Source organism: Labrus bergylta, chromosome 13, assembly GCF_963930695.1.
Source record: "Labrus bergylta chromosome 13, fLabBer1.1, whole genome shotgun sequence".
Taxonomy (NCBI): Eukaryota; Metazoa; Chordata; class Actinopteri; order Labriformes; family Labridae; genus Labrus; species Labrus bergylta.
The window spans coordinates 15,423,690-15,450,854 of NC_089207.1; the positions used below are offsets into that span (position 1 = coordinate 15,423,690).

Consider the following 27,165-nt stretch of genomic DNA (forward strand, 5'->3'; position numbering starts at 1 on the left):
AGTAGTTTAACAGAGAAGTGCCTTTAAAGTTTTTTGTTTTTTTACAAACATTTGACTTCGAGCAATGAGACTCAATGTTTTCGTGATCAGCCACTAGGTGGCGACAAAAATGCGCGACTTTGAAAAGGTCCTCCGTCGTATAGAACAGAGCAACAACGTGCCACTGTAAAAGATAGAGCTATTAGCCCTAATTATGAGTCAGCAGGAAGCAGGCAGCCATCTGTCTTAGTGGATGAGGTGTGGTAGGGTGTTAGTAGAAGTGTTATGGTTTTAATATCAACTATGAATGGAATTATATTGGCTTCACACACCAATAACTTATCTCCTGCTGTAATGACTGGGTAATGAATGACCAGGCTGTCACGGCAGCAGTCACTAACCTGTCGGTCATTGGTTTCTGACTGAGGGCGGAGAGTGAATTTGCTCGGTTTTCACTTAATGCAAGTGATCACTGGAAGCAGATCTCCAATATCCCTGAGGGTAATCACAAGGATGAAGGTTGATATCCATAATCATATTTTACCAAAGGAGTGGCCCGATTTGAAGCAGGTAGGCAACCAGAGACACAAACTCACCAAGGATCTGAGAGGTTTTTTTGTTTTGTTTTTTTTGTAATAGCCTAAGGTAAATCACAATCAATAGGCTCTCTTTCATGCGGTCGAGTGGGTTTAAAAGAAACACATCTGTGTTTGTTCAGCTCTATAGCAGGCACAGCTTCACTTTAATTCAATGCTCTTGGAAGGCAGTAAAACAGACGTACAGGCTTGTCCCATTGGAGTGTCAGTGGGGAGTTTAACAGCTCACTCCATAAATCTGTGTTCTCTATGGATGGTTAAACTTTAATCAATAAGTGGCTTTGGCCTTGCTCTCCCCTGTCCTATCTGCTCCAGCTCTTATGTCTGTGTCACTGTGGAGGCCGGCCCTTGGCTAATCATTTCCCATGTTTAGTACAGTGTAGAAAAGTAGGTGTGCAGACTGGAGCCTTGGGGGCCGAAGATGCATCCATGTATCTTTGTTGACCCTTCTCACATAAGAGCCCAATATACTCAGTCCCTTAAGGGAGGGTGGCTCCCTATGTATTAAACAAGTCTTGATGTATTTTATATGTGGGCATGTCTATGGATAATATTGGTCATCAAATTGGCATTCCACCTGCATATAATTAATGCATCATATTTGTAGAGGTTTGAACATGTCGTCAGTTCATTTTTCAGCATGTCTAATAAGAATAACAAAGGCAATGAAGCATCATGGTCATATTCATTGTGTTTTTGAGCTGTTAAAGAAAGTATGGTCACAACATAACACAGTGTTTTTATTTCTGTATGTCTATAGTGTTTACTGTTAAGCTGGTAAGCATCCATCTAAGCTGAGGAAATAGATTCACACTCTAAGTATAGAAGGGTGTTGAACCCATCTGGCATTTTAAAAAGCTGCAGCTTCTCTGAGGTGTACCAATAAAGTACACAGTGCTGTGGATCTGTCCTGATATGAAGAAAAAATGGGGCTTTACTGGCTGTACTCCCAACGTTGATCATTTTCAGCTTCATCTGTATGCAAAGGAGTCAGCAGCCTCACTTGTTTTATCCGGTGCGTTAGAGAAGATAGTCCTCTAGGATGAAGATTGAACCCTCACAGATGGGATAACACAATCAATAAAAGGTCTTCCTCAGTGTGATGCCTGCAGGAACTAACCTACGCCCATTTAAAATGTAGTTTCTACATCTTAATTAAATAGAACAGAAATCCAGCATCCATGCATTAAATGTGTTTTTTTAGTACTTGCTATTTTCAGATCAACAACATAATTCTCTACATTTTACTCCTTTATGTTTTCAGAGGTATGGATATGATGGATTTGTGCAGCTTCACCATCATTGCAAGGTGAGACACACTTTATATTCTTCAATGTACTGTTGGATTACTGCTCAAGGGGACCCGAGGCAGAAATGCATCCGATGCAGGGGAAACAGCAGGTTTCACCTGCAGGCTGCACCCCGCCCTGTGGGCCTTTCAGCCTGGTCTTCACCATGTGAGCAGCTGCAGAACTCAGTACGGAGCCGCTGCATCAGCAAAATATTACACTTCAAATAGCTCTCTGTAGCAGTGAAACCTTCAGTGGCAGATATGGGTTGAGCCTTTGCCATCAGCAGACAGCACATATGGAAGAATAGTTGAAGGTGTCACACTGATGCCTTTAGACACAAGCCATGCCTGGCACTGAACATCTGTTGAAGTCTCTTGGTGCTGATGTTAAACAAGATGTAGGAGTCTCAAGGTCACACTTTTACACAGGTGCAGATACAGATGTTGATTGTAAATGTGCATCCAAGTATAAATCTGTTTTAGTGTTCTATGCATCAGAATGAATCAGCTGTCTGCTGCCATCATCTGGTTGTTTTTTGAAGTGTCATTAAAACACATCAAACAATCTCAACACTTTAAGGGACTATTCTAGGTATTTGTTCTTTATGTATGATGGTAAAACCCGGCCGGCGGATGACATCAGACTGGCCCGCAGATCAGTTCTATTTAGACCAGCACAGCTTGCAAGACCAGCACAAAAGCAAGATGGATAAGCTGACCCTGGATAGCAAAATAAAATATTTTCATATAATTTAGAGTAATAATAATAATAATTAAAAGCTTATTTTACATTGTGAGTCTTAAGCAATGATTTGAATGAAGATGGGTCAGTGCAGTCTTTCTGTGAAGAGTGATGAGGGAGGTGAAGGCTCTGTTCCCCCCCACGTTCGGTTTTAGGTTCTGAGAAGTGGAGACAAGAGGTTGGCGTCTGAAGAACAGAGGCATCGGGAAGGAGTGTGACAGTGTAGGAGGTCATTGAGGTAGGATCGGGCCTGGTGGTTGATGGCTTTGGGAGTGAGGAGCAGGATTTTGAATTGGACGCGGTAAGGGACAGGGAGCCAATGGATGGATTTTGCAGGACAAAGGTGATGTGGGAGCGTTGGGTGTGCAGGCATGCAGCAGAGATGCTATTTCAGATGTCAAGTCCAGATGTAATGAAGGCATAGATCAGCGTTTCAGCAGCAGAGAAGGGGAGTAATGGATGGTAAATAACTCCTCTGATGCAGTTTGAACTCTTTAAATTGCTCGGTGCTTCACTGCCCAAAGGCTAATGACTTAAAGAAAATACAACAAGGTCACAATCCCTGCAGATACAGACAGTACCACAGTTCTATGTGGTCATCTGTCATGAATGGTGTATTTAATCTGTGGGGGCTTATTCATTGTATTTATTTTATTTTTCAGGGTGAAGCACAGATGATGAAGGATGGGAAGCTGTTCCGAGTAATTCAGGAAAACTGCTGGGATGCTAGTGCTCGCATTAGAGACATGGACCAACATGGTAAATGCAGTTTTCAAATAAGAAAGTATTGTATTTTATCTCGATGATATTGTATCTGTTTTTAACTTTTAGGCGTCACGGTTCAGGCCCTTTCTACAGTTCCTGTGATGTTCAGTTACTGGGTAAGTGCACACAAAGCCTGAGACATTTGGAAAACAAAAACAAAAACAATAGATGTGCTTTATTGATGTGTGCTTAAGACCTGGAACATTGAGTTGTTTACTGTGCCCCGAGATTACTGTGAGCTGCATCTACCTATTCCTGTTGAAGAACAAAATATATTTCAGGCTCTTTTTGCAAGGACCCATTGGCATATGATTTGAAATTTATAGAAAAGGATCCTAATTGTCTAAATTCCTCATCATTGACAAGATGCATTAAAACTAGGATGTACAGGATATGTTGCAAAATTCATTTCACAAATATATTGAACTTTTATTAGTATGTTTATTTTGGGATTGCAGGCCAAACCTCATGACACACTGGATCTCTGCATCCTTTTAAACGATGATTTGGCACAGACAGTACGTAGCCACCCCAAGAGGTTTGTGGGCCTGGGCACTCTGCCCATGCAAGCTCCTGACCTAGCCGTGCTGGAGATGACGCGCTGCGTGAAGGAGCTTGGTTTCCCTGGGGTGCAGATAGGCTCACATATCAACAACTGGGACCTCAATGCCACTGAACTCTACCCCTTCTATGCTGTAAGACAATGGATGTGCACTACAAGCATGATGATATAATGTTGTGACTGGTACTCCATCTGCTTTGTTTTGAATTATATCCTTCTGACTTGCACAACAATATTTTTGTATTCAGAGGTCAATCACTAAAATCACATAAATACTGATTTAGAAGTTGTGTCTTCCATGCAGGCAGCTGAGGAGCTGGGCTGCTCCATATTTGTGCACCCGTGGGACATGCAGACTGATGGGAGGATGGCTAAGTATTGGCTGCCCTGGCTGGTGGGTGAGGGAGATTGAGTAGGAACAGGGAATCTTGAATTCCTCAAAGTCAATAGAACATAGGATGCACTTTTCTCATGGAATACAATCACTGAGATAGACATTGACCCAAATCAAATCTTTATGCATGACTAGCCAAACCACAAACCCAAATTATACTGACTTTTCCCCTCTATTATAGTTGAAGTCCTCAAACCAAATCAGTGTATTTTGTTGTGTTTTCATTGGTATTGATTGATGTGATCAAGGCCAATATCAACTCATTTGTGTTGACTCGTTTTAGCAAGACAATTGGATTACATTTTTTTTCCTCTTCCGTCCTACAGGCATGCCAACAGAGACATCCATGGCTATTTGCTCGATGATATTTGGAGGTGTCTTTGAGAGATTTCCAAAACTGAAAGTCTGCTTTGCACATGGAGGTACAGTAGTGACCAGATGTTTCAGTTGAATTAAACAAAGTCACAGCAGAATAACATTAGCACTAAAGTGTCAAGTTCAGTGTATTCTCACTTCATGCTCAATTAAAGATGCAACAAGCCGCTGCGTGTTGTTGTTTGACCTTTATTGCTTCTATGGTTGCAGGGGGATCTTTTCCTTTTACCATTGGTAGAATTGAACATGGCCACACAGTCCGCCCTGACCTGTGTGCTGTCGACAACAAGATCTCTCCCAGGAAATACCTTGGTTCTTTCTACACCGATTCCCTCGTTCATGATCCCATTGCCCTGAAGCTGCTCGTTGATGTTATTGGAAAAGTGAGCTTGAATTCACTTATGGTGGTCAGAGAGGGCAGACAGAGAGGAAACTGAGGGAGTATTGACAGTTTTTAGCACAGAGGACATGTGGAAAGTCAGCTCTATAAAACGCAATAATTTTGGATTTTAAAAAACTGTGTACCCACTGGCTCATGAAAGTAGCAGAGTGCTCTTCTAATGTGTTGAAAGAGTCCAGAATGGTTGTACTGAAGACATTCCTAGTTGATAGACAGCTTTGAATGTGTGCATGTGTTCATGAGATGTTCAACCTGACAACAGTTTGAAGTGCATATATTCTTTCTTTTTTTTTTTTTTAGGATAAAGTGATGCTGGGAACAGATTATCCATTCCCTCTGGGTGAGCTCCAGCCTGGATCACTGATCGAGTCAATGGAGGAATTTGATGACAAATTAAAGGTATCAGTATTTTTCTCCCCTAACTTCAGTATTGTTGTTATAAATGGACTCTTAAACACATGACAATGTAGAAAAGGTTTATTGACAGAAGAAAAAAATGACACAGTGCATGTGTCAGGTCAGGTATAATGCTCCAAGTCTGAGGAAGAGCATGTTAGCTCGAAACGTCACACAATAAAACCTTCAAATGGGAGCTTCTTAGTGTGTGGACCGTGTTTTGCTTCTCTTTGCCTATCTGTGTTTTGTGGATCCCCAGAGAGATGTGCTTGTCTGTTTTGATTTTCATTCATGTATAATACTACCCACAATAAAATGTATTTCCTTCTGCTCCCCTTTACACTCAAACCTGTGCATCAATGTATAAATATACATAAATCAGTGATAGTACTTTATTTAAAATCATGTTTCTAATAATTTGCTTACTCTTTTGTTTTGTAGGATAAGTTACTTGCTGGAAATGCACTGGAGTTTTTGGGCCTGAAAGAAGAGAAATTTGAGTAACAGAAGAATCTGCGATACAACTGCTACGTCAGTGAATCAGAGTAAAGATTCATTGTTTGACTATTTAAAAAAAATGTATGATAAGCTTTTATGAAAACCAATTTTATTGTTGTTTCATATAATACATTTAATAAAAAAAATGTTATCCTCAATTTTATAGACGTTGTATTTCTTTGAACTCATGATAAATTGCATGTAGCTCTGAGAAGACAAATGTAAGACTGTTATCGCCGATGCACAAGAACAGACATGCAATCACTCTTGAATAAGCTTGTTTTCCACAATCTTTTTTTTTTATATGGTCATGGTAATTTTCTTTCAACCTATGATTGAAGTCACCTGACAGTTGATGGTGTTATCTTTCTGAGAGCTGTAATTTTATACGATATGACTTCGGACCCCATTTATCTACCAGTCACATGAAGAGTCTCAGTGTTGTAGTATAATTATTTACAGTTGGGGGATATTTAGCCTCCATACTTTATTCTTACATACAGTATATCCAATGTTTTATTCTTATCAGACTCTGATTGTTGTAAAAAAAAAAAAAAAAGATAGGCTACTTAAATTTGCACCATTCCACATAAAGTTATACAGAGGCCCTCCTTGCTTAATACCCTAGATAATAGGCATTTATGTTTCATTTGTATGTCTTCTGGTCTAATGAGGATAAAAGTTACTCCACAAACACATTTATCAGGTTCATGACTGAGCTGGAAGGACTGAACCCAAAGCAACAGGCCTAACCATTATTGGTTAATCAATACCTAAATAGGCCTAAATCAAAGCCTAGACAGAGTTCCAGAAAGCTAATATTACTCGGTTATAATTTTTTGGGATAAAGTCATCATTAATGTAGGCTATAGTGATTTAATTCCCCTAAGAAACCCTAGTTTTGTTTTAAAACTAAATATCAAAAATCATTACAACGTTTTAAGTTAATTTTATATTTGATATCTCTTGCGGTAACAGGCTTTATTAAAATGATCTTCTTCTTCTTCTTTGGATTTTATTGGCAGCTGGCATCCAAAAAGTTGCATTACTGCCATCTGTTGGATTTAATTATTACTCACATTCCTATATCCTCCTCAATAAACCTGTTCTCAAGAGATATTTAAACAAGCATCTTCGGCCTCTCCCTCTCTCCCCACACTCCAAAATACTTTTGAAATCTCTTCTTACGAGTCCCTCTCTCTCTCCATTTCTGACATCATGTTATGTCTATGTGCTTCATACTTTCTACATTTAATAACTACAACTGTTCAACTGTTTCTGCTCGATTGCATATCTCACAAAGACCGGATGAATGTTTTCCAATGATATGTAGAGTGCTATTTAAATTACTGTGACCAATTCTTAACCTGGACATTACGACCTCCTCTATTCTGTTGCTCCCTCTGCATTTATCTATTTCCCTCTGAATTGAGTAGAAATGTCTTCCCTTTGTCTGATTGTTCCAATATTGTTGCCATTCCTGTTTAATTTTACTCCATGTGACTCGTTTCCCCTCTGACTATTATATACTATTTTTACAGTCTATGCTCTGGCTTAGATAATTTGATGTTAATATCAATCCTCTCTTTCTTAACAGCTTCCTTTCCCAACCTTTCCACCTTTTCATTTCCTGCTATATCTTCAATGTGCTCAAACCCCACATGAACATCACACCTGTCCCCCTGTTTAACCACCTGGGAATGTGTAAATATGATTTCATATAATAAATATTGACCACTGTGAGATGGTCCCGATTGAATACTGTATAAATTATTTAAAAAATAATTATTATTTTACAAAATGTGATTTATACACAACAGCGGAGAAGTCGTGTTTTCCTGTGCGACACGACGTCACTTCCGCTTTTCTCGATGCCCCAAGTGAACGTTGGAGAGCAATGGCGGCGTGCCGGGGATCTTCGTCGAAATGGTTTTTCACCCGGGAGCAGCTCGAAAGCACGCCGTCTCGCCGATGTGGAGTAGAACCAGACCGGGAACTTTCCTATCGACAACAAGCTGCGAACCTGGTGCAAGATATGGGTCAACGACTCAACGTGTATCCTTTGTAAACAAACTTATCCCTTGAAGTCGACATGGCGCTTTTGGGCCCTTTAGCGCCTGCTGCTTTCACACTTAGCGCTCAGGTTAGAGAAGCATAAATCCGGACTTTTCGTTGTACGTGTTTATTCAATTTTAGGCTTGAATGCTGTTATACCAATAGGACATTAATCTAGAAAGCTAAATGGCACAGCTCTGTGTTTCGCTGTACGCTAATGAAGCATGCTAGTGGTTAGCTGAGGCTGCACGCCTGCAGGGCCGCGAGTTGCGTTTGCAGCCACTTGTCTATTAATGTGCAGTTTGTGTTTACCCGGGGCATTTATAGAGAGAATAGTTCATCAAATTAAAGGATTCCTAATGGTTATACTTATAGTTATTAATAAGCATGTTATTCTTTCTCTTCAGATCACTCAGCCTACCATTCAGTGTCGTTAGCTGAATTCTTCTTCTGGTTTCCTTTAACGAAAATAACTTTAAACCTTTGTTTTGGGCTGCCATATTGCCCAGTGTGCATCTGTGTATTGCTTCTATGTCATTGCCACTCTTAATATATATATACTAAGTCAAATGTGATGTTTTCCTTGACCTCCCGTCCAGCTCGCAATTAACAATAAATACCGCCATTGTTTACATGCATAGATTTTATATGCAACATTCTTTCACCAAATTCCACAGGAATGTAAGTATTCAGAAACACAACGCCGCCATTGACCTGAAACATGCTTGCAGCATGCCAGGGTTACCTGCTCCATAAATCACACCCGAGTAAGTCAGTGTGAGTATGCATGTCATTGTCTGTGTGCTTTTTTTAACAGATAATATCTCCGACAACCTTGTTCTTGGCTGCGAAAGTGGAGGAGCAACCTCGGAAACTGGAACATGTGATCAAAGTAGCACATGCTTGCCTGAATCCTCAAGAGCCGCCACTAGACACAAAAAGCAATGTAAGTTCATGAGGCGCCTCGTGCTGTATGGTCGAACATGATTTGTACCATTTATACCTGACTTTCCAGTTCTCTCAATGGTCACAGTTCCTTATGTTTAAGTGGCTGGGGCCAAACTCCCTAGTACACATCAAAAGGGCCTTAATTTATCTGACCTGGCCTGCCGTTGTTGTGTCAAACACCACACCAAACAAAGCCATCATTATTGGTAAAAAATTAGCTTCTTTGATTGGCGTTTTTGGCCATTAAATATCAGTTGGTAGGGGTATAGAGTCATAGACTCATTACAATTGTGTTGTAATGACTGTCTATCAAACTTTAGGCATACCTCCAGCAAGCTCAAGAGCTGGTGATACTTGAATCCATAGTGCTGCAGACCCTGGGTAAGTAGTGTTGACTGGAGTGGATGACTTTAGAGAGAGAGAAATAGCCTTTTGCTTATAATCATTATCTTGTACTTCTTGTACTTGTAATTCTCAGTACGATAATAGAACTATTGTCTGTTAAATATACTCATCACAGCTTGTTGATTGAAATTATTTTATCAGCTGCTGTATGGGTATCTTGTCATGTAATTTCTTTCAATACATCGTGTAAAGGTGACATGTCATTCTCACCCATTAGTCATAAAGCATGGAAACAGTGGCTTTTTTTTATGATAATTGAATCCCCATTTTATTTTTAAATTTGAGTTTTATGGCTTCAACAATTTGTGCTCGCTCATATTCATTACATTGAAGTCCAAAGAATATCAACGTGAAGATGCTCAGGGCTGATTTGATGACTATAGATGATTTAACCATCAATTTGTACATTAAATATACACAACACCTTAAATCATAGCCCAAAATGTAGCACTACATTTGTTTGTTTAATCTTAAAATGACATGTCACCTACCAACTGTGTCTGTGTTGAACTCACCTGTCGTGTATTTTGTTCCAGGCTTTGAAATTACTATTGATCACCCACACACTGATGTGGTGAAATGTTCCCAGCTAGTGCGAGGTAGAGGCTTCCTTCTTTGCTCTTTGTGCCCTCTGCTCATGTTTGTCCCACCTCAGATATGGGTGGGGAGGGGGGTGAAAACCTTGCTCATTTCTTGGTGTACTGACCACAACACACCTTGCTCTTTTGATGACGTAGCACATTAACTGCATTCACCGACTCTGAATTGTAATTTGTTGAAATGAAAGTTTGTAAAATATGCAACTTATCAAATGTGGTGAATTATGGTTATTGTAAACTACTTATAGCCACTTATAATGAAATAAATAGTGATGGATATTGTAATTGTGATGTTAATTGCATAAGCTGTAATAAAACACTAATGCTCTCCCTGTAATTAGCTACTTTAAATTGCTATAACAGATATATGAAATTGCAAAACGTGTTTAGAAAATCACATGTACAATTACAGCGCGATTGTTGGATAAGACATTCTTGCTAAACGTTTCAAAATGAAGCAACATTTTGTGCTGGGAGTTGCTTTCAGTCTTGACCTTGTCTTAAACAATGCATTGAAAATCGACAAATAGAATGAAGGATAAAGGTGTAGTTCCTGACTTCTGATAAAAGAAGCATTGGCCTTGCAGAAAAAAGTAATTCTCCTTTTTATGTTTTTTCTCTTCTTTTTTTTTTTGTCTCCCACAGCAAGCAAGGATCTGGCACAGACTTCCTATTTCATGGCTACCAACAGGTTGTTATCCTGCCCCTCCTTTGTTGCACTTTGACTGCACACCATAGCTTCCTGTAATGCAGGGTGCCCTTTCAGTGTCCAACGGGCCCTAATTGCGCTGGTGGTTGTTGGGATGCTTGCCTTCTCCCCTCAGCAACCCTCCCTTGTTCACAGGGAGCGGGACAGGGTGGCTCGTAGCATTACCGGCCCCAGTCGCGGTGCGGTGTATTGTACAAGGGTCCACGTGTTGGCACCGATGGGTTGAATGCAAGATGTGAAGTGTAGTGGTGCGCTTGAAACCCACATGTTTGTTCGGTTGCGAAAAAGTGCATAATTCTAAAAGAAAGACACTTTGGTAGCCTGAATAGCAGCTAAAGATTTCACAGATGTAAACATTTCTCGTAGAGGTCTTTCCGGTAAGTACCGCAAATTCACTTTTAAATTTCTTTTTCATATCCATTTGTTCAAATATTTTTCCACCTTTTGTAAAACTTACCTGCCTTTTAAAAATGCAAACGTTTTTCTAGCTCTTCTTTCATATATTAAGCTCTTTCCAAAGATGTGACCAGAAAAACTTTTTCCTGACCCGTTAAGGATTTGCAGAATGTGTAATACATACTATTTGGATGCCTCTCACAGTGATCAAAAATACATTTGGAGAGAAATTTATTCAAAGGTCAAAATTATCTTCCTGACATGTCTTTCAGTATAAACAACTGGGTCCTTAAAGGGTTTGTCTATGGAACAAAATGTTGGAAAGGAATTGATGTTTTGTGATTCAATTTCTTCCACTTCTTGAAATCGGTTGACAATGTCTGGGTGATGGCTGTGAACAGCGAAATGTTTCTGTGGGCTGGCACTTGTTTAGATGGAGAGCAATGGCCAGTGACAGTTCACAAAAACAGCTCTTTCACCTGATTACGCCTTTATTCCAAAAAAAAAGTCAGGAACAGTCATTAGAAATAATTCAAATACATTTTTTAGATTTATTTTGTCATCCAAGGGATTTGTTTTACATCAGGCTTCTGTAATCTGACCCGTCAGACTCCAGACATTGTACTTGCTTACGGTAAAAAAGCTATCGTTCAGCTCATACTGAATATGTTTTTAAATGCAGTGTAATAGCTTTTATATATTCAGCTTCATGCTGAGGCAGGGCTTTGTTCCAAAGTGGAATTGAAACTATGCTTTTCAAAAACAAAATCTAATCATGGGTTAATTGTCTGAAGAGTTGTGGGCAGCCATGATTTCTCCTAAAAAACAAATTTACTCATGTTTAGCCATTTTAGCCATTGATTAACTTTTTTCCTTTAGAAAAAGAACCAAAGCTCTGAGGGATGATTTACTAAATATTTTAGCTTTTTGTGTCTATCAAAGCTTTATGTACTTAAATGGCCACATTAATTCCTTTTAATTGTGTTGTGTGTTTTAGCCCCAAATCAGGCCTCATTCATTCACAATGACAGACTGCACTTGACTATTACCTGTGGCCCGCTTTTTTTATAAAACATCCAAGGGCTTTGAAACATAAATCGTCACATAATGCCATTTGATATGCACTTAAAGCAAGTTTGCAATTGTGTCCTTACATTTTGATTCAAAGTTATGATCGTTGTCACCTGTATTGTGAAGTTTTGTGTTACTTAAATGCATCAAGAAAACCCTAATAGCTAGTCATTTGCATCCCGTGTGTGCAGTAAACTAAAGCTGTCTGTTCCTTGTGTTTTTTTTGTTTTTCTCTCTCTCTCTCTCTCTCTCTCTCTTCAAATGTTGGACCAATGGCGACTCCACCTGCCCGGAATCAACTCACTCACATACCTACTGTCTCCCCTCACAAAAATCCATTTCACTCTTTCTTGCACACATTACACACAAATCACTTCCTAATACTCTTGCACACTACGCAGTCTACACCTCACTACCTTCTGCCTCCAGTACAAGCCCACTGTGATTGCCTGCGTTTGCATTCACTTGGCCTGCAAGTGGTCCAACTGGGAGATCCCAGTTTCCACTGATGGAAAACACTGGTGGCAGTACGTGGACAAATCTGTCACACTTGAGCTGCTGGATGGTGAGTTTTGACTTTAAAATACTTTGTATTTCTTCAAGTCTTCTAAATTTTTTTTTGCTTAGTCCACAGTAGTTTAAAAGTGTTATTAGGAGGACGTGTAGTTGCATCAGGTGAATTTTGCTGCAAAATTTGAGTTAGATGACATCATCTGTGCCTTTTGCTTTGCAGATTTGACCCATGAATTTCTGCAGATTCTGGAGAAGACGCCAAGCCGGTTAAAAAGGATACGCAACTGGAGGGTAGGAAATGTTGCTACATTGTGCCATAATTTAAAAAGATATGTTTGGCGGGTAGGTAAAAGAGATCCTCTACCCGTAACAGATATGTGTAAAACTATCGGAAACCTTTAAAGCAGCCGAAAGCTCAAGTGCCAAAATTAATTTTTGTAGTATAGAAACTGTAAATACATCCTTAGTTTCAGGGGACATAACAAATCTCATTCTACCTTACAGGCAACACAAGCTGCCAAGAAGCCCAAGACTGAAAGCTCCCAGTTGTCGGACAACTCCTTTGCTGGGCCTTCCATGCTCCATGATCAAGGTGATGCCTGCTCCACCACCAACCCAAGTTTTTCTAAAGCAGGCTCCATCTTCACAGTGTCCATGCCTGGCCAATCCGGAGATGGACCTTTGTCTTTGGACACTTTGGCTGGTACATACAATCCAGCTAGCCACAGTGATTGGCCCCAGAGCAACCAGACCCAGGCAGGGTACCCCTCCACCTGTATAAAACAAGAACCCCTCAGTATCTCTATCCAAGAGTCCACCTCTTCTTTGCTTCAGCATCCGCCACTATACAGGACTGAGAAAACAGACTTCAACCCTGTCAAACAGGAACAAAAAGGTGTTGGTGGGAGCAGTGTGGGCAAGCTACAGCCACCACCTCAGTCTGCATACCCTCCACTAGCTCCTCCACCCCAACGTTCACCAGCTCAGAAGCTATCGCTGGACAAATATAGAGAGAAACATGCCGCAGAGCTGGTTGTTTCTGGGCAGAAGCGCAGTCAGGAACAGCATGGGGGAGCTATGGACTGTGATGTGAGGGGGGATAGTTTGTCTTCCTCCTCTTCTAACTATGCACCATCTACTACAAGCCAAGTAGACCATAGAAAACACTCACAGCCCCACCAAACCTCCCTTGGCGGTGGTGGTCTTTCCACTGCCTCCCCAGTCAAAATGAAAGTCCCTTCTTCCTCCACATCAGGGCAAGACAGACGTCATCACAGTGAAAAACGGGACAAGGGCTCACTAAAACTCCGTCTGGCTGTTCCTGGCGGTAGCTCCCAGCTGGATAAAAGCGGACAAGCGAGCAAAGATGAGCTTAAGATGAAGATCAAAGTTTCGTCATCGGAGCGGCACAGCTCTTCAGATGAAGGAATGGGGGCAAACAACAAGAGTAAACATTCCAGCCCTCTGGTGAGCAAGGAGAAACAACATAAAGGAGCTGATTACAACCTCCATCGCCACCATAAGCACAGTCATCCACACACACACAGCGGAAATGGACGTGGAGGCCCAGAGGGTCCAGGTGGCGGGGGAAGCCTGCTTCGAGGTCCTCCAGGGTTGATGGGCATGGAAGGGACGGCGCTTGCTCCTGGATCCACCTCTTTACCTTCATCCTCATCACGAAGGAGGGCACACCCAGATGCCAGCCACAACCATCACCCTTCCTCCTCATTCGTCACTTCCTGCTCCAAAGTGAGCAAAATCTCCAAGGGTGGCACTGGTGCTGCAGGTACTACAACTTTTTCTCTCCCCTTTCCTCCTCCTTGCTCCTCTCCTGTACTGCAGTGTGTCTCGTCTGGCTTGCAGCTCTATGGCTAACCTCCCTCCCCCTTCTCCCTCTTCCTCCTCCTTATTCTTGTTTCTCCTCCTCCTCCTCCTCCTCCCCCCCTCCTGTCACACCCAGGTGGGCTGCGGACCTCTCAGCAGTACCCGCCTCCTAGTGAATCGCCACATGAAGTGGGAGAGCAGAGACACTGATTCCACCACTCTTCAGCCATGGTCAGCTCATGGAAATGGCAACAAACTACCCAGAGTTCTCTCTGAAGACTATGCTCACCTCCCTGTTAAGTGCCCTAAAAAACTCAATGTGATTATAAACCCTTTACTGAAAGGCAGAAAAATGTATCTGCAAAAAAAGTATTGTTGGACTCCTCAATTTTTGAGAGACAAGAAAGATGAAAGATTATGCTTCCTGACTGTCAGATCTCTGGGTCGTGATGCTCAAATCTGTCTTTTTGTTTAGTGTGTTGAATTGCTGCTCGGTTCTCCTTCCTCCTCAAGTGAGTCTAGGAATGTGCAAGGATGGGCTTGAGCGTTTCACAGTCAACCCAAGTCCCTACCTACATTTCAAATCTGCATATGGGAAAAAGTATTAGTATGTAGTACAAAGGCATAAAAGATGCACTTGTTTCATTCTATTTTTTTTAAACAAATAATTTAATTGAATCATTATTACGGTTGAATGGAGGACGCCGGTGGCCAGATGGAGATGAGTTCAAGTTATTTTTGCTGGCATTCCATTTAGTACTGTTGATGGATGCATATTTTTTGTAGGTGTAAAGTTTCATCTCCTCAATTACTTTCTTGTGTTGATTTCTTTTTATACTAAAGTGATGTGCGTATGATTTGCATGTTTCAATCATCAAAGGGATTTGAAAGGAGATTGCGTACTTGCTGTTTACAGAAAGTTAAGATAAATGTGCATACGTTTTTGTATGTTTAAAAAAAAAAAGATTCTATACCATGACTACTCAGGTTTTGAGCTGCTTGTAAGTATAACAAGATAACTATAATACCTATAAAAACCTTTATTTTGTTGATCAAAGGACTGGGCATCATCAGTTGAATGATTGCAGCATTCCAGTGATTGTGCTTCTCACAGCCTTCCTGTAGAGGGTGCTGTAATGTGCTGTTCCACCACAGGAAAGATCTGTTGATGCCCTCAGTAACACTGGCACATCCAACACCAATTTTACCACATCACAGCAATGCAGCTTGTACCAAAAAATATTTTTTTGGACCTCTAAGTAGACCTTAAGCTGGATGCCAAAGGTTGTGCCTCAATTTAAAAATCAAAGATATTAGTAGTGTGCTATTAAAGTTTACATAACCCCTTTGACTTTGAAGTGCATCCAACCTAATTTCATAACATGAATCTGTAGCCTTTAGATGTCAGCCTATGAAGAGGACACTTGTTTTATTAAATCAGCCATTTACAGGAAACATGTCAGAAAAAAAGAACTGTGCAGTGACTTATTGGTTGTATGCAATATGACCTGATGCTATTTGGAAACCTCAAGTCTCTGCAATTTTGTGTTGCTAATAGGTTTTCTTACAGATGTCCTGATCCAATGGTATAATTTATATTTAGAAATATACTGTTACAGAACTGTCCAGAAACGTCTCTACATCGATATCCTGCATTAAACTCTATATCCCCCCTGAAATTAACTTATTTATTTCAGAGTGTGACGGAAGCTGAGCCTGGATCTGGATTGATTGTTTCCTCCTCAAAAGATTATCAGAACACATGCAGATGTGAAAACCCCTTTTTTTTTTTTTTTTTTTTTTAAATATATTTCCAGTTCAACATTATAAATAAACTATGAAGTTGCCTCCTCCCTGACACAGTAAAAATTCTGTATTTTTTTGTCACTTTATTATTCCAGTAACATGTCTTACTAGAAGAGTAGAGGAGCAAAGATACTGGCTGATTTGTGGTTTAGTGCACATAACGGGCCATGCTGTTACATTAGATGAAGAAAATGAAAATGTCATAAATGTCTCATACACATTTTTTACATACAGACCCTGTAACATTTTATCAGCAAAAGCTTAGGACTTAGCATCATTAGCACTAACAAAGTAGGTTATGTAACCTAAATATGAAACAGCAAAGAGATCTTCAGTTGCAACGCACAGTTTTTAAATTAAGGTATCTATAAGATTGGCACATGTACAAGAGCTCAAAAAAATAGTGGTTCTCAACTGGTCTAGCCTCAGGACCCACCACCAACTACTTCATGAAACAATGGTGACCCAAATTTCTTACATTTTCAACTTGTCAGATTAGTGAAAAATTGTATAGTTTGGAGTAGTATGATTAAAAAGCAATTCATAGACTTTTCAACACTTGTTCATGGCACACATTAGTGACCTTCTGGGATCAACTTTTTGGGGCCCGACCCACCAGTTGAGAACCACTGATCTAAAAGAAGTCAGTAACAGTCTGGCATGTTATCTTTTCACATCTTATAAGTTATATTAGTGTAATAAGTCAAATATATAAAAGTGCTTCTCATGTAGTTCCCTTTCAACCTCATCTTAAAAAAAATGCCTCAGTTTCTTCAGACAGTTTTTTTAGTTAACTTGAGACCAGATTTTTCCATACACAGCGCTGGTGCCAGGGATAGGTAATGTTTTCAGAAACCAATCTCAGTGAAATCATAAAATATCACCTTAAACTTATTTTCCACAGAGTCCCTCTGGGTGACCACAGCCGTTCTTCTGTGTTTGCCAAGATTTCACTCCAGTCCCATTTTGCGGTATGAACGGATGCTTAAGCAGCTGCTCTGCAGATGGCCGTAGTTTTGGGTCACTTGAATTGAGAGAAATCAAATGTTAATAAGGAAAAGTTTAACCAAACATGACTGTAGATTCAGAATATGCAGTGTATTGAATCTTATTTGACACATTTCACTCTCCTGAAGAGTATTATTTTCATAAAATCATTTTAGTCATTTAATCCTATGGTTGCATTTGATAGGTAAAACTGATAGATTGGTCAGGGATTCACAGCAGGCACTGGCCAGAAAGGACAACAGGTCTCACCTTGTCAAACTGGTTTTGACAAAATCCTTTGCATTATCTGAAAACCCATCTGGTAAGGATGGCATCAACCCTCTTCGAGCCCCTATGTAGAACAAGGCCGCCATTTTATCCATGTGAGCAAGTGGTGGTTTCCCTGTGGCCATCTCGAACACAGTACAACCAACACTCCATATATCCGACTTCCTGCCATATCCTGTCTCATTGATAACCTAAGGAGTAGAAAACATGCTGAGTCAAACGATATTCAAAACGGCAAAATCCAGGTCTATCTGCAAATGAAGTACATATTACAGTTGTTAAGACCATCCAAATTAACTCTACCGACCTCTGGGGCCATCCAGTAAGGTGTCCCGTGGACGGACTTGAGCAAATCTCCACTGTTGCTGGCAGTGTGGTTCACACAGCTGAGACGACGTGCACAGCCAAAGTCTATGAGCTTGATGACACCAGTTGGCATCAGCATTACGTTGTTTCCCTTCAAGTCACGATGAATCACCCTGTTTAAATGGAGGTAGGTCACACCTTCCAAGATCTGATGGGTGTATAGAGCCAGGACACGCTCTGGCAGGGGACCAAACCTGAAGACATTCAAACAGTTTGTATTAAAGGTCAGTAAAACCATTTGCTTTTTTTTGGTTATAAAGAAGCATTCCTAAAGCTAGACGGATTAAAAGACTGTTCTACATCCACCTAACCTGTGAAGGATGCTAGCGATGGATCCTCCAGGGATGTATTCCATGAAGATGGAAACTACATGCTGATAGAGTGAGGTCCCAAGGAAGCCCACAATGTTGCTGTGTTGAAGGGTTTTAAGCAGATCCACTTCCCCTTGAAGACGACTGTACTCTCTCTTTGCAGCATCAGGGTCAGAGGCGTCCAGGCTCACTTGCTTCACAGCGATCAGCCTGCCCTGGCTGGTCAGACCACAGTACACCTGGTAAGAAAGCAAAAGTGACTGTCAGGGTAAGTTGAAAAGTAATGTCTGCTGTAGTTTGTTTTATGTTGTCATGCCTTAATAAGTAGCTCAACTTTGTTACTCTAAATTTGCATACTTACTGTACCATAGGCTCCTCTCCCAAGAACTTCACCCTTTGTCCATGTAATGGTGTCATCTAAAACCGACCCAGAGCCAGGCAGAACCGTCTCAAACTGATAAAATAAAAAGTATAAAGTCAACAATCTACAAAATCTTTTATTTGCAAGACCTTTATATTAGTTTCTAAGTATAACTGGTATATGTTTTGAAGGATTAAGGTTGTTAGATTAGTTTTTTTAACAACTCAATTTTTCTTGAATTAATATCGATGTATTGATTTCAATGTAATATATGGTGAATAAGGGAATTGAACCTTGTGTTTCAAGGCCCTGAGGTGCTTTCTTGACACCCTCCTTCATGGCTTGAAATACTATCTTTTCTACCACATCAATTATCATAAAAGTGTTTTATTAAGAGAACATTTCATGTCACTTTTACCTTAGAAAATGTACACAATACAGGATCCCCATCTTTGTTGGACTCCTCTTTCCTTGGTTCCAAGCTTTCAGGACATGAATCTATGGATACATCCCTCTCATCCAATGAAATAAGCTCCTCTGCAAGACATTGCAGTAGGTCATCTGTAAGTGGCCCATCCCCAACCTCATCCAGAAACTTCTGGTAAACTGGAGACATGATGGTTTTGCTATCGCTGCTTGAGGATGTCCAAGTGTTGATCTTGGGTTGTTGGAGGCTGAGAGATGACTCAGAGACGGATTGGTTTGAGTTTCCTTTCGAAGACATCCCATTTTTCTCTTGCATAAACCTTTGTTCTCGAGCATGAGATGAAGATGCTGGTGTTTTCTTCTCAATGAATTTCAATGTATCAGACCCGTATCGTGAAAGATCCTCCTCTATGGTAGACAACTTAACCTTTTCTTGAGAAGTATCATGACAACTGTCATCTTCCTTATGGGGAAGTAGCCCAGCCTCTGAGTACCCATTCAATACGTCCATTTTGTTTGCGCCCTTCCTTGATACAGGTGTTGGATGAGGTTTCACCCTTGGTGTCGCGACTTTGGTTTTGCTTTTGGCTGAAACCATGGTACTTTCTGCCGGACTTCTTCTCAGCTTAGTCTGTGCTTGTTTGAAAGGTCTTTGTTTGACTTTATTCTTCTTTCGAGTCGGTGCAGACTGCACTGGTCTGTCCTTAACTTTCTCACAGGAACTGGAAACTCTAAGGTTCTCATAGACTGGACTGGCAAACATCTCATAAATGGCTGGTCCTTTGTCTCCACTCTGTATCTGCTGAAACATGTCTTTGTAGGTAAGGAAATCAACAGCAGATTTAGACCTTGATGATCCCTTCTTGTCAAGAGTTCCTCTTTTGCTGTGTGAATGATAAGTAACCTTATTTCGTTGTGCTGGTATGACAGTTTTACAGTGAGGGCTTTTCATGCAGTTAAGCTTGGATTTTACTTTTGCAACTCTCTCCCTGCTGATTATCGGCTCATGGATTTGTCCTGTTTTAGCTATTGCATGTGTGGATAGTGATGAATTCTTGAGTTTCCCTTTGGTCTTTATCTGATTGGGGTTGATCCTGTTTTCTTGTAATAGCATTTTGAAGGACTTGGGGTTTATTTGAACATTTGCCTCTACTTCACAGTTCACAACTGTTCTCTCTTTGTTCTGGACGTGTTTTAAGACTTTAAACATCCAATCTTTTCTCTGGGCATCTACGTGTCCAGCTGGCTTACAATGCTGAGTTTCATCTTCAGCCGTCTTTAGGTCCAACTTTACATCCTCCCTACAAGGTATCAGGTTATCTACCAGTGTTTCTTTGTAGTGCAAATCTTGCAATGTTCTTTCTGTCCGTTTAATGTGCAGATCATTTTTGTTATTCACTTGTGAGTCTGAAACCATCATACTCTCATTTTTATATGTTGTCCCATGGATAATCACAGAATCTTTAGTAGCATTCATAATGCCTCCTTGTTGTGCATAGTTACATTTTTTAAAGGTCTGACCTTCAATAGACTCGGTTGCACAATTCACATGGTTAGCATCATCGCCACAGTAACAGTTTACATCTTTCCTGGCGCCAATGAGATAACTTGTTTGATTGATAGCCTCTCCATCCAGGTCAGGTGCTGATTTGTGGATTGGTGGAATATCACTTGATCTTTGCTGAACTTTAAAACGCTGCCTTGTCTTCCCCACCAAATCAGCTTCACAGGAGCTCACATTGTTCGAATGCTGCAGCAATCTGCCTCCCAAAAACTCAAGATGGCTCTCCACTGAAGCTCTTTCAGTCAAGTCATTTTTGTCTTCCACCTCATAATCTTCCAGGTCGATGGAGCTCTGGCTGCTAATACTGCTACTGGAACCACTCTCCTCGCTTCCACCCTTGGTAAATCCAAGTCTCTCTCTCCTCAAATGGGTCCTAGAGCAAAGTGGACTTTGGCTGATGGGTTTCAGGGGAACATGGCTCTTAAGTCCTGACAGAGTTGTAACATCCCTGCACCTGCTCCCTAGCGGTGCCAACAGTTTGGGTGTTCTTGGATGCAGAGTTGGCAAGATGCTTTGTGAGAACTGCAGAGACAGATATATACAGTTATTACGTGTTTTTGATTGCTGAAGGAGACAAACTACAAAAGAAAAAGTAAAGCTGATACACTGTTGATTGAAATTTACCTTTTGTAAAGTATTTTGAGAACCAAGTCCTGCAGACGAGAAACAAAAGATTTTAAAACAAAATCCAGGCAGAAAACATGTTCCAACTAAAACACTTAACAAGCAACTTTGGTTTTAAATATTTACATCATGATGAAAAGGAAGTAAAACTCCTTCTCTGTTCTCAAATTAAATTAATTTTGTAATACAAGGTTCTGGAACAAAGACCATGATTCATAAACATCCTATTTCTCTGCCATACATATAACCAAATCACTATCAGTTTGTTTCCCTCTGTTTCTGCTTTCACATCCACCCCCCAAAAATCCCCCTTCTTCCTTTTGTCTATTTCCTCCATTGATTAAAACTAGAATCAATAGGGGCTCAGTATGTCACAGCTCTAAATGTCTGCTCACCCAATCTGTCTCAACCCAGTCAGTTCCATCTTCCCCACTTGACCAACTGACAAAAGTTTGCCATCTCTCCCCAAAATCCATCCCTGATTCCTTTCACCTTTACCCAAACCCCGTCACCCCTACCATCATCCCCTCATTCCACATCCTTACCTTAATTATTTTATGTAATATCAATCAACCCCTACCATTATCGCAGATCCCTCAACTCCTACTCTCATCCCTCAACCCTTCATTCCTTGACTCCTATCTTCATACCTGCATTGCATATCCCTCAATTTAACCTCATCCCTTCATTCCTGGACTCTTAGCCTAGTCCCTTCACCCTACATCCCTTAACCCCTACCCTCATACTTAATCCCATTTACCTTAACTCTTACCCTTACCCCCCCATCCAACATACCTCAACCCTTACTGCTACCCCCTTATCCCACATACATTGACCCTAACCCTCCCTTCATCCTACATTCCTTGACCCCTACCCCCACCTCTTCATCCCTTTATTGCTATTGAAATATAAATTCATCCCTCTATTGACGTAGTTGTTGTTAGTGTTAGTTTTAATTGATTTTAATTCAGTTATTTACGTGTCTGGATGTGTGCTCTGGCTTGCATCATGGTGTTTGAACACAGAAGGGGTTCCATGATGCTGGGGGCTGATTGGCTTAACTGGCTGGGCTCAGGCACGGACAGCCGGACAGGGGAGGATGGTGACCCAGGAATCACACTTCTTGTTCTCTGCCTGTGAGGAACAAAATCATAATTAAAAAAACATCCAATGAATACATTTGTACTCCAATACATGTATATGAAACAGCTGTTCTACCATTGTTGTTCAAATATCAAGTTCAGTAATTGTATTTGATTAATAATTAATTTTCTCTTGCTAGGAGAGTGTTGTGGGGGTTGGGAGTCATGCCAAAGAAAAAGTTGAGCAAAGGGAGTTAATATGTAACCAAACCCAGAATTTCTTAGTCTTAAATCTTGACTTAGGTCCACAAAGTGCAGCTTAAATCACAGTGACAGACAAAGGCTGGAATTATTTTTATAACTTTACTCTCCATGTTTGACAGTTTCAAACAGGCTTAATTACTGGCACTCTCGCTATTGCTCAGCCCTTCTTAATAAATATTAAAAGGATGAATTTCAGGCTAGCAATAGTACTCACTTGTGTCTAGGGGGTACAGGCAGGCAGGAAGTCCTGGTACTCAGTAAACCAGATGAGGGAGCAGGATCTCGGTGGCTGCAGCGTCTCCTGTTGTCTCTGAGGCTTGGCAAAGACATACCTCCTCTGTCAAACACAAAGGGGAGAACACAGAATGATAAGTTTTGCCTCACACAGTTGACATCGACAAAATCAGAATAGAGTTTCAAATGTTGATGGGATTTTGTTATCCTGTGCTGAAATAGGGATAATGCCAAAGTCCTTATTATCATCCCATTTCTGTTTTCTGGGAGCTGATGCAATGTAATAAGAGACCTGCTCAAAGACCTTTATTCTCCTTGGAGAGCTTGGACTCGATTCAGTGGTGAGAGCCCCACGTAACAGACAATGAGCTGATTCACCAAAACCCTCTCTCCCCCTGGCTCTGTGTTTCTAACCTGTTTGGGCAGAACAGGTTGTCCTCTGGACACAGTGACAGGTGCTTGCATACAGGACAGGAGTGAAACCAGATATGACACTGATGTACTGTTAATGTGAAAGTAAAGGGCTGCTGTTGACCAGCAAGGGTAGGGTATGCTGTTTATACTAGAGGCTGTGAGTGTGTGGGGGGGGATGCAGTGTGTACTGTACGCATACTAAATGTTTGTGTGTACACAACTGTTTGGGGGTTACGTATGAACAGATGTTGATGTGTCCGCATGTCTGCACTGTCAATATCAACAGCTTAGTGTCATCAGCTTGTCATGCTTCTTTATAATGAATACCAGTGCACTTGTGTGTATATGTGTGTGTGTGTGGGTGTGTGTGTGTGTGTGTGTGTGTGTGTGTGCCCACCTGCTGCCCCTGCCTGTGTCCTGGTAGACTTGCCTGATGTCACTCAGCGTTTCCATGGTGTTTTCGAAACAGAGGGGGATTCCCTTATCTGCTCAAGACACACACACACACACACACACACACACACACACACACACACACACACACACACACACACACACATACACACACACACATACACACACACACACAGTTACCAATCCTAAAACCATCTATCGGGTCACACTTAAATTACGAACAACATGTACATTATTTCTTGTCCTACAAAGATTTAACAAATGTGTTTTGGAAAATCTATTTGTAATTTAATTTCACATTTTATTTTCTTAACTGGAAAGTCTTTTTGAAGCAGTTTTTCGGTCAGACATTACAAAGTAAAATATTATTCTGGGGATATTGAAGTTAATGTAACTGCTGATTCATTCAGCCTATACATTTGGGTGTAGATTTCAAAGCCACATCATCACACTAAGTAGCCATGACATAAACAAGTAAGTTTAGGTTAAACTTTTATCAATTAGAATATGATAATACACAACATATACAATAAAATTATATTCATATTAATATTCCTTATTAAATAAATATGAAAACAGCATGCATTACCTGCTGCTGGGCCTGTTAATCCACTCTTCTCCCATATTCAGACCTTGTGTTATTCCTCTTTCTCTCCGCTCTCTTTCTGCTTTCTATATTTTACACATCTCCATTCCTCTCTCTTACACTCTTAGTGACCTCTTCTAACTCTGCTTCTCAGCTATGCTGTTTTGAACTGAGGTCCGACCCAGGCAGGGCAGGTTTCTCAGCTGAGAGGTGGTATTGTGTGTGTTTGAGACCCCTCCCACCCAAACACACCTCCCTCACTCCCCTCCCTTCAGGAGGTGGTTTGGCCTATGTGATGGCCTAACTGGGAGCTCACAAGTATATTTCATTTTCTGCCAAAAAGGTCAAAAAGAAGAAATAGTGATTTGTTTGGAGCTCTTAGTTGACATTTAAGGAACCTTTCCAGCTGGATGTGTTTTTTCTGCCATGTTATCCACATTGATTAAAGATACAATTTTGTCCATCTCCAACAAACATATAGAGGACAAAAGTTTAGCTTTTTTATTCCTCAACCATTCACGTCTTTACCCAGTCAAACCACTAAAACTCCAGGAGTCTTCTTTATAGTCCTTACCTTGACTGAGGCTTTTATGGTGGTCAAATAGAGGCGGGTGCACTGGAGAGTCCAGCACTTCCTGAAAGACACAAAAGTCCACATTTCATTTATGTTCTTTCCCCGTCTGTTAGCAAACCTCAGAACCAACAAGAAACCTTAGAATTAAGAAACTTGAATTGGAAAAACTATCGTCCAGAAGGAGTACACCATGCCCTTATTTATGAGAGTATTGAAAATGTCACTTTCCTGGGTCCTCATTGGATTGGTAAATACTTGATAAAAGCTTGTATGGACTTCAGAGAATGGATAAAAAAATATTTTAAAAAACAGCACTGCCTCTCAACCACCAAAGAGGACATTTTTTGATCATGGTAAAGGCACCAATTTAAAAAAAAAAAAAACAAGCCTTAGATTAAGATATATAATGTAAATATCTCTGTGGTTTCTTGTCTACCTTGTAATTTCAATGATCATAATCTTATCTATTTATCTAATCTACATAAACACCATCTATTTCTTTACGTAGAAGACCGTGTCATTGTGCCTCTTAGATAGGAACATGTTAGCTTTTCCACATAAACCACCTGCTCCTGTCTGCAGGCTAACCAGCTGCCTGCTTGTCTCCTCCATCTATGATGACACCAAATACAGCAGTTTGGCAACTAAGTGTCACCTACCCAGAGCACCCCTCCTCCACACGCACACACACACACACACGCACACACACGCACACACACGCACACACACATCACATATTTGTGTAGTGGTTGACGACTCACTGCCAGTCTGCCTGTATGTCTGTTAATCGAGGCTCCTGTTTTTGTGCCTATCACTCTATCCACCCTTGCATATGCATGTTTAAAAACATTATTAAGCTAAGTTACAAGTGTATTCTCGCTGATTTTTTTCTTTACACAAATGTTGTTCATACCATTCAATCGATTACCAAATACAGGACACCTCTCTCCAACAGCTTTGACATCTTGATATAGAAGTGACATTTTAAAAGCGTTTTCTTCTTGAGTGTGTTGCTTTTGATCACTTACCCCTGTTTGATTGTAAAGTAGAAGGCTGGTCTGAAGGCTTGGTGACTGTATGGTGGAGACAGCTGTCGACTGATCAGAATGAAGGCTCTCAAGGTCCAACTCTATGTCTAAGTCTCCAAACTCTGATTCCAAATCCTGGCAGGGGTATGTATCAGTGGCTGGGGATGACATTGGGGAACCATCTGTGGAAAATCATCAAACAGTTCTAACCCTAAGATCCTATACCGCAGAATAAATAAGGAACACTGCACCTTTTTTGCCTCCATGTTGCAACCACAGAGGGCCAATGGGTGGGGACCATGTGCATACCCCCTGTGTTTACACAAGGTGAGGAAAAAGAAGTGTTGTAACAGGCCACAAAAAATAAAACACAATGGGTTACCAATTTTTGTTTTTCATCTTTTCCCCATCCATGTGTGACATTGTTTCTGAACTGGCAACCTTGATACAAACTCTGACTCACACAGTCTCTTGAAGGCTCTCGGCGGCGTGTTTTGCAAATACACAAATGAGCCTTTCTTATCACCTCCCACATAAGTGCAGCTTTGAGTGCCACTGCAGAGGTTTAACGCTGAAAAACAGGATTATGAATGAACTTGGTATGCTGCTCGTGTGTATGTATGTGTGTGAAAGATAGGGAAAAAGGGAGTGTGCTCACACATGGCCATGAAAGGGAGGATGTGTTACATGTGAAGTGTACATTAGTAGGTGATCTAGCATGAGGGCTCACTTAGCTTCAATAGTTGTTAATTTCATGTAACAGGAAGACAGAGATATAAAACAAGCCTATGTGTTGCCTGCAGTATCCAATGACAACATAATTAGTTGTTATGTAATACCAAAACAGTTTTCAAATGCATGACGAACAGGGGCCATTGGGTCTATAAGGTGCTTAAGAGTCAGATGGGGGGATGCTATTTATTGCATCATCTGTACCCCGCCCATGCCTGTAGGAAAAGTGGAAGGGGTCTAATTCAGAGTTCATCTCAGCTTTCAATATGGACAGTGGACACCATGTACTTTAATTATTAATAATCCTAATAATTCTGAAAGCGTGTACCTATTACTTCAAAATCCTTACCTCCCCAGAGCAGATAACTTGCGATGTTGGAATCAAAAATGACATGTACGGTAAGTGGCATCAATGAATTTGTTTGCAGTGTATGCTTCAGTGTCAACAGGTTGTCATCAGACCTTGCTGAGTATAAATGGGGGAAACTTGCTAGCAAACAATAGACATCTACTTCCAAATCTATCAGACACAGAGAAACATTCATATTCATTTAATTAACTTCCTGATAGATGTATTACCTCTATG

At 40.7% G+C, this 27,165-nt stretch overlaps 3 protein-coding genes across 5 annotated transcripts; 2 read left to right on the top strand and 1 right to left on the bottom strand.

Annotated features, from left to right (window-relative positions):
• The first annotated feature begins 389 nt into the window (after positions 1-389).
• acmsd (aminocarboxymuconate semialdehyde decarboxylase) lies at positions 390-6,156 on the top strand. Its single transcript, XM_065962493.1, has 10 exons — positions 390-549; positions 1,840-1,884; positions 3,271-3,367; positions 3,440-3,489; positions 3,832-4,068; positions 4,240-4,333; positions 4,656-4,751; positions 4,915-5,087; positions 5,405-5,503; positions 5,942-6,156. Exons 1-10 carry the CDS (start codon positions 439-441, stop codon positions 6,002-6,004), a joined length of 1,065 nt encoding a protein of 354 aa, XP_065818565.1. The 5' UTR covers positions 390-438; the 3' UTR covers positions 6,005-6,156.
• Positions 6,157-7,861: 1,705 nt separating this feature from the next.
• ccnt2a (cyclin T2a) lies at positions 7,862-16,232 on the top strand. Of its 2 annotated transcripts, XM_020647841.3 has the most exons (10): positions 7,863-8,053; positions 8,653-8,734; positions 8,871-8,999; positions 9,322-9,382; positions 9,943-10,005; positions 10,651-10,696; positions 12,583-12,746; positions 12,915-12,985; positions 13,199-14,480; positions 14,655-16,232. In XM_020647841.3, exons 1-10 carry the CDS (start codon positions 7,896-7,898, stop codon positions 14,726-14,728), a joined length of 2,130 nt encoding a protein of 709 aa, XP_020503497.1. In that variant the 5' UTR covers positions 7,863-7,895; the 3' UTR covers positions 14,729-16,232. The 2 variants fall into 2 exon arrangements, with proteins under 2 accessions (XP_029135892.1, XP_020503497.1); XM_029280059.2 differs by lacking the exon at positions 14,655-16,232 and having other exon boundaries at positions 7,862-8,053; positions 13,199-14,648.
• A 92-nt stretch (positions 16,233-16,324) lies between these two features.
• On the bottom strand, positions 16,325-26,214 carry map3k19 (mitogen-activated protein kinase kinase kinase 19). 2 transcript variants are annotated; one of them, XM_065962048.1, is made up of 12 exons: positions 25,848-26,214; positions 24,820-24,880; positions 23,643-23,730; positions 22,812-22,934; positions 22,231-22,385; positions 21,252-21,280; positions 19,056-21,149; positions 18,638-18,730; positions 18,277-18,515; positions 17,907-18,159; positions 17,582-17,790; positions 16,325-17,348 (listed from the first exon to the last, which is right to left on the bottom strand). In XM_065962048.1, exons 1-12 carry the CDS (start codon positions 26,016-26,018, stop codon positions 17,216-17,218), a joined length of 3,648 nt encoding a protein of 1,215 aa, XP_065818120.1. In that variant the 5' UTR covers positions 26,019-26,214; the 3' UTR covers positions 16,325-17,215. The 2 variants fall into 2 exon arrangements, with proteins under 2 accessions (XP_065818120.1, XP_029135891.2); XM_029280058.2 differs by lacking the exons at positions 24,820-24,880; positions 25,848-26,214 and adding an exon at positions 24,249-24,405.
• Positions 26,215-27,165: the final 951 nt, after the last annotated feature.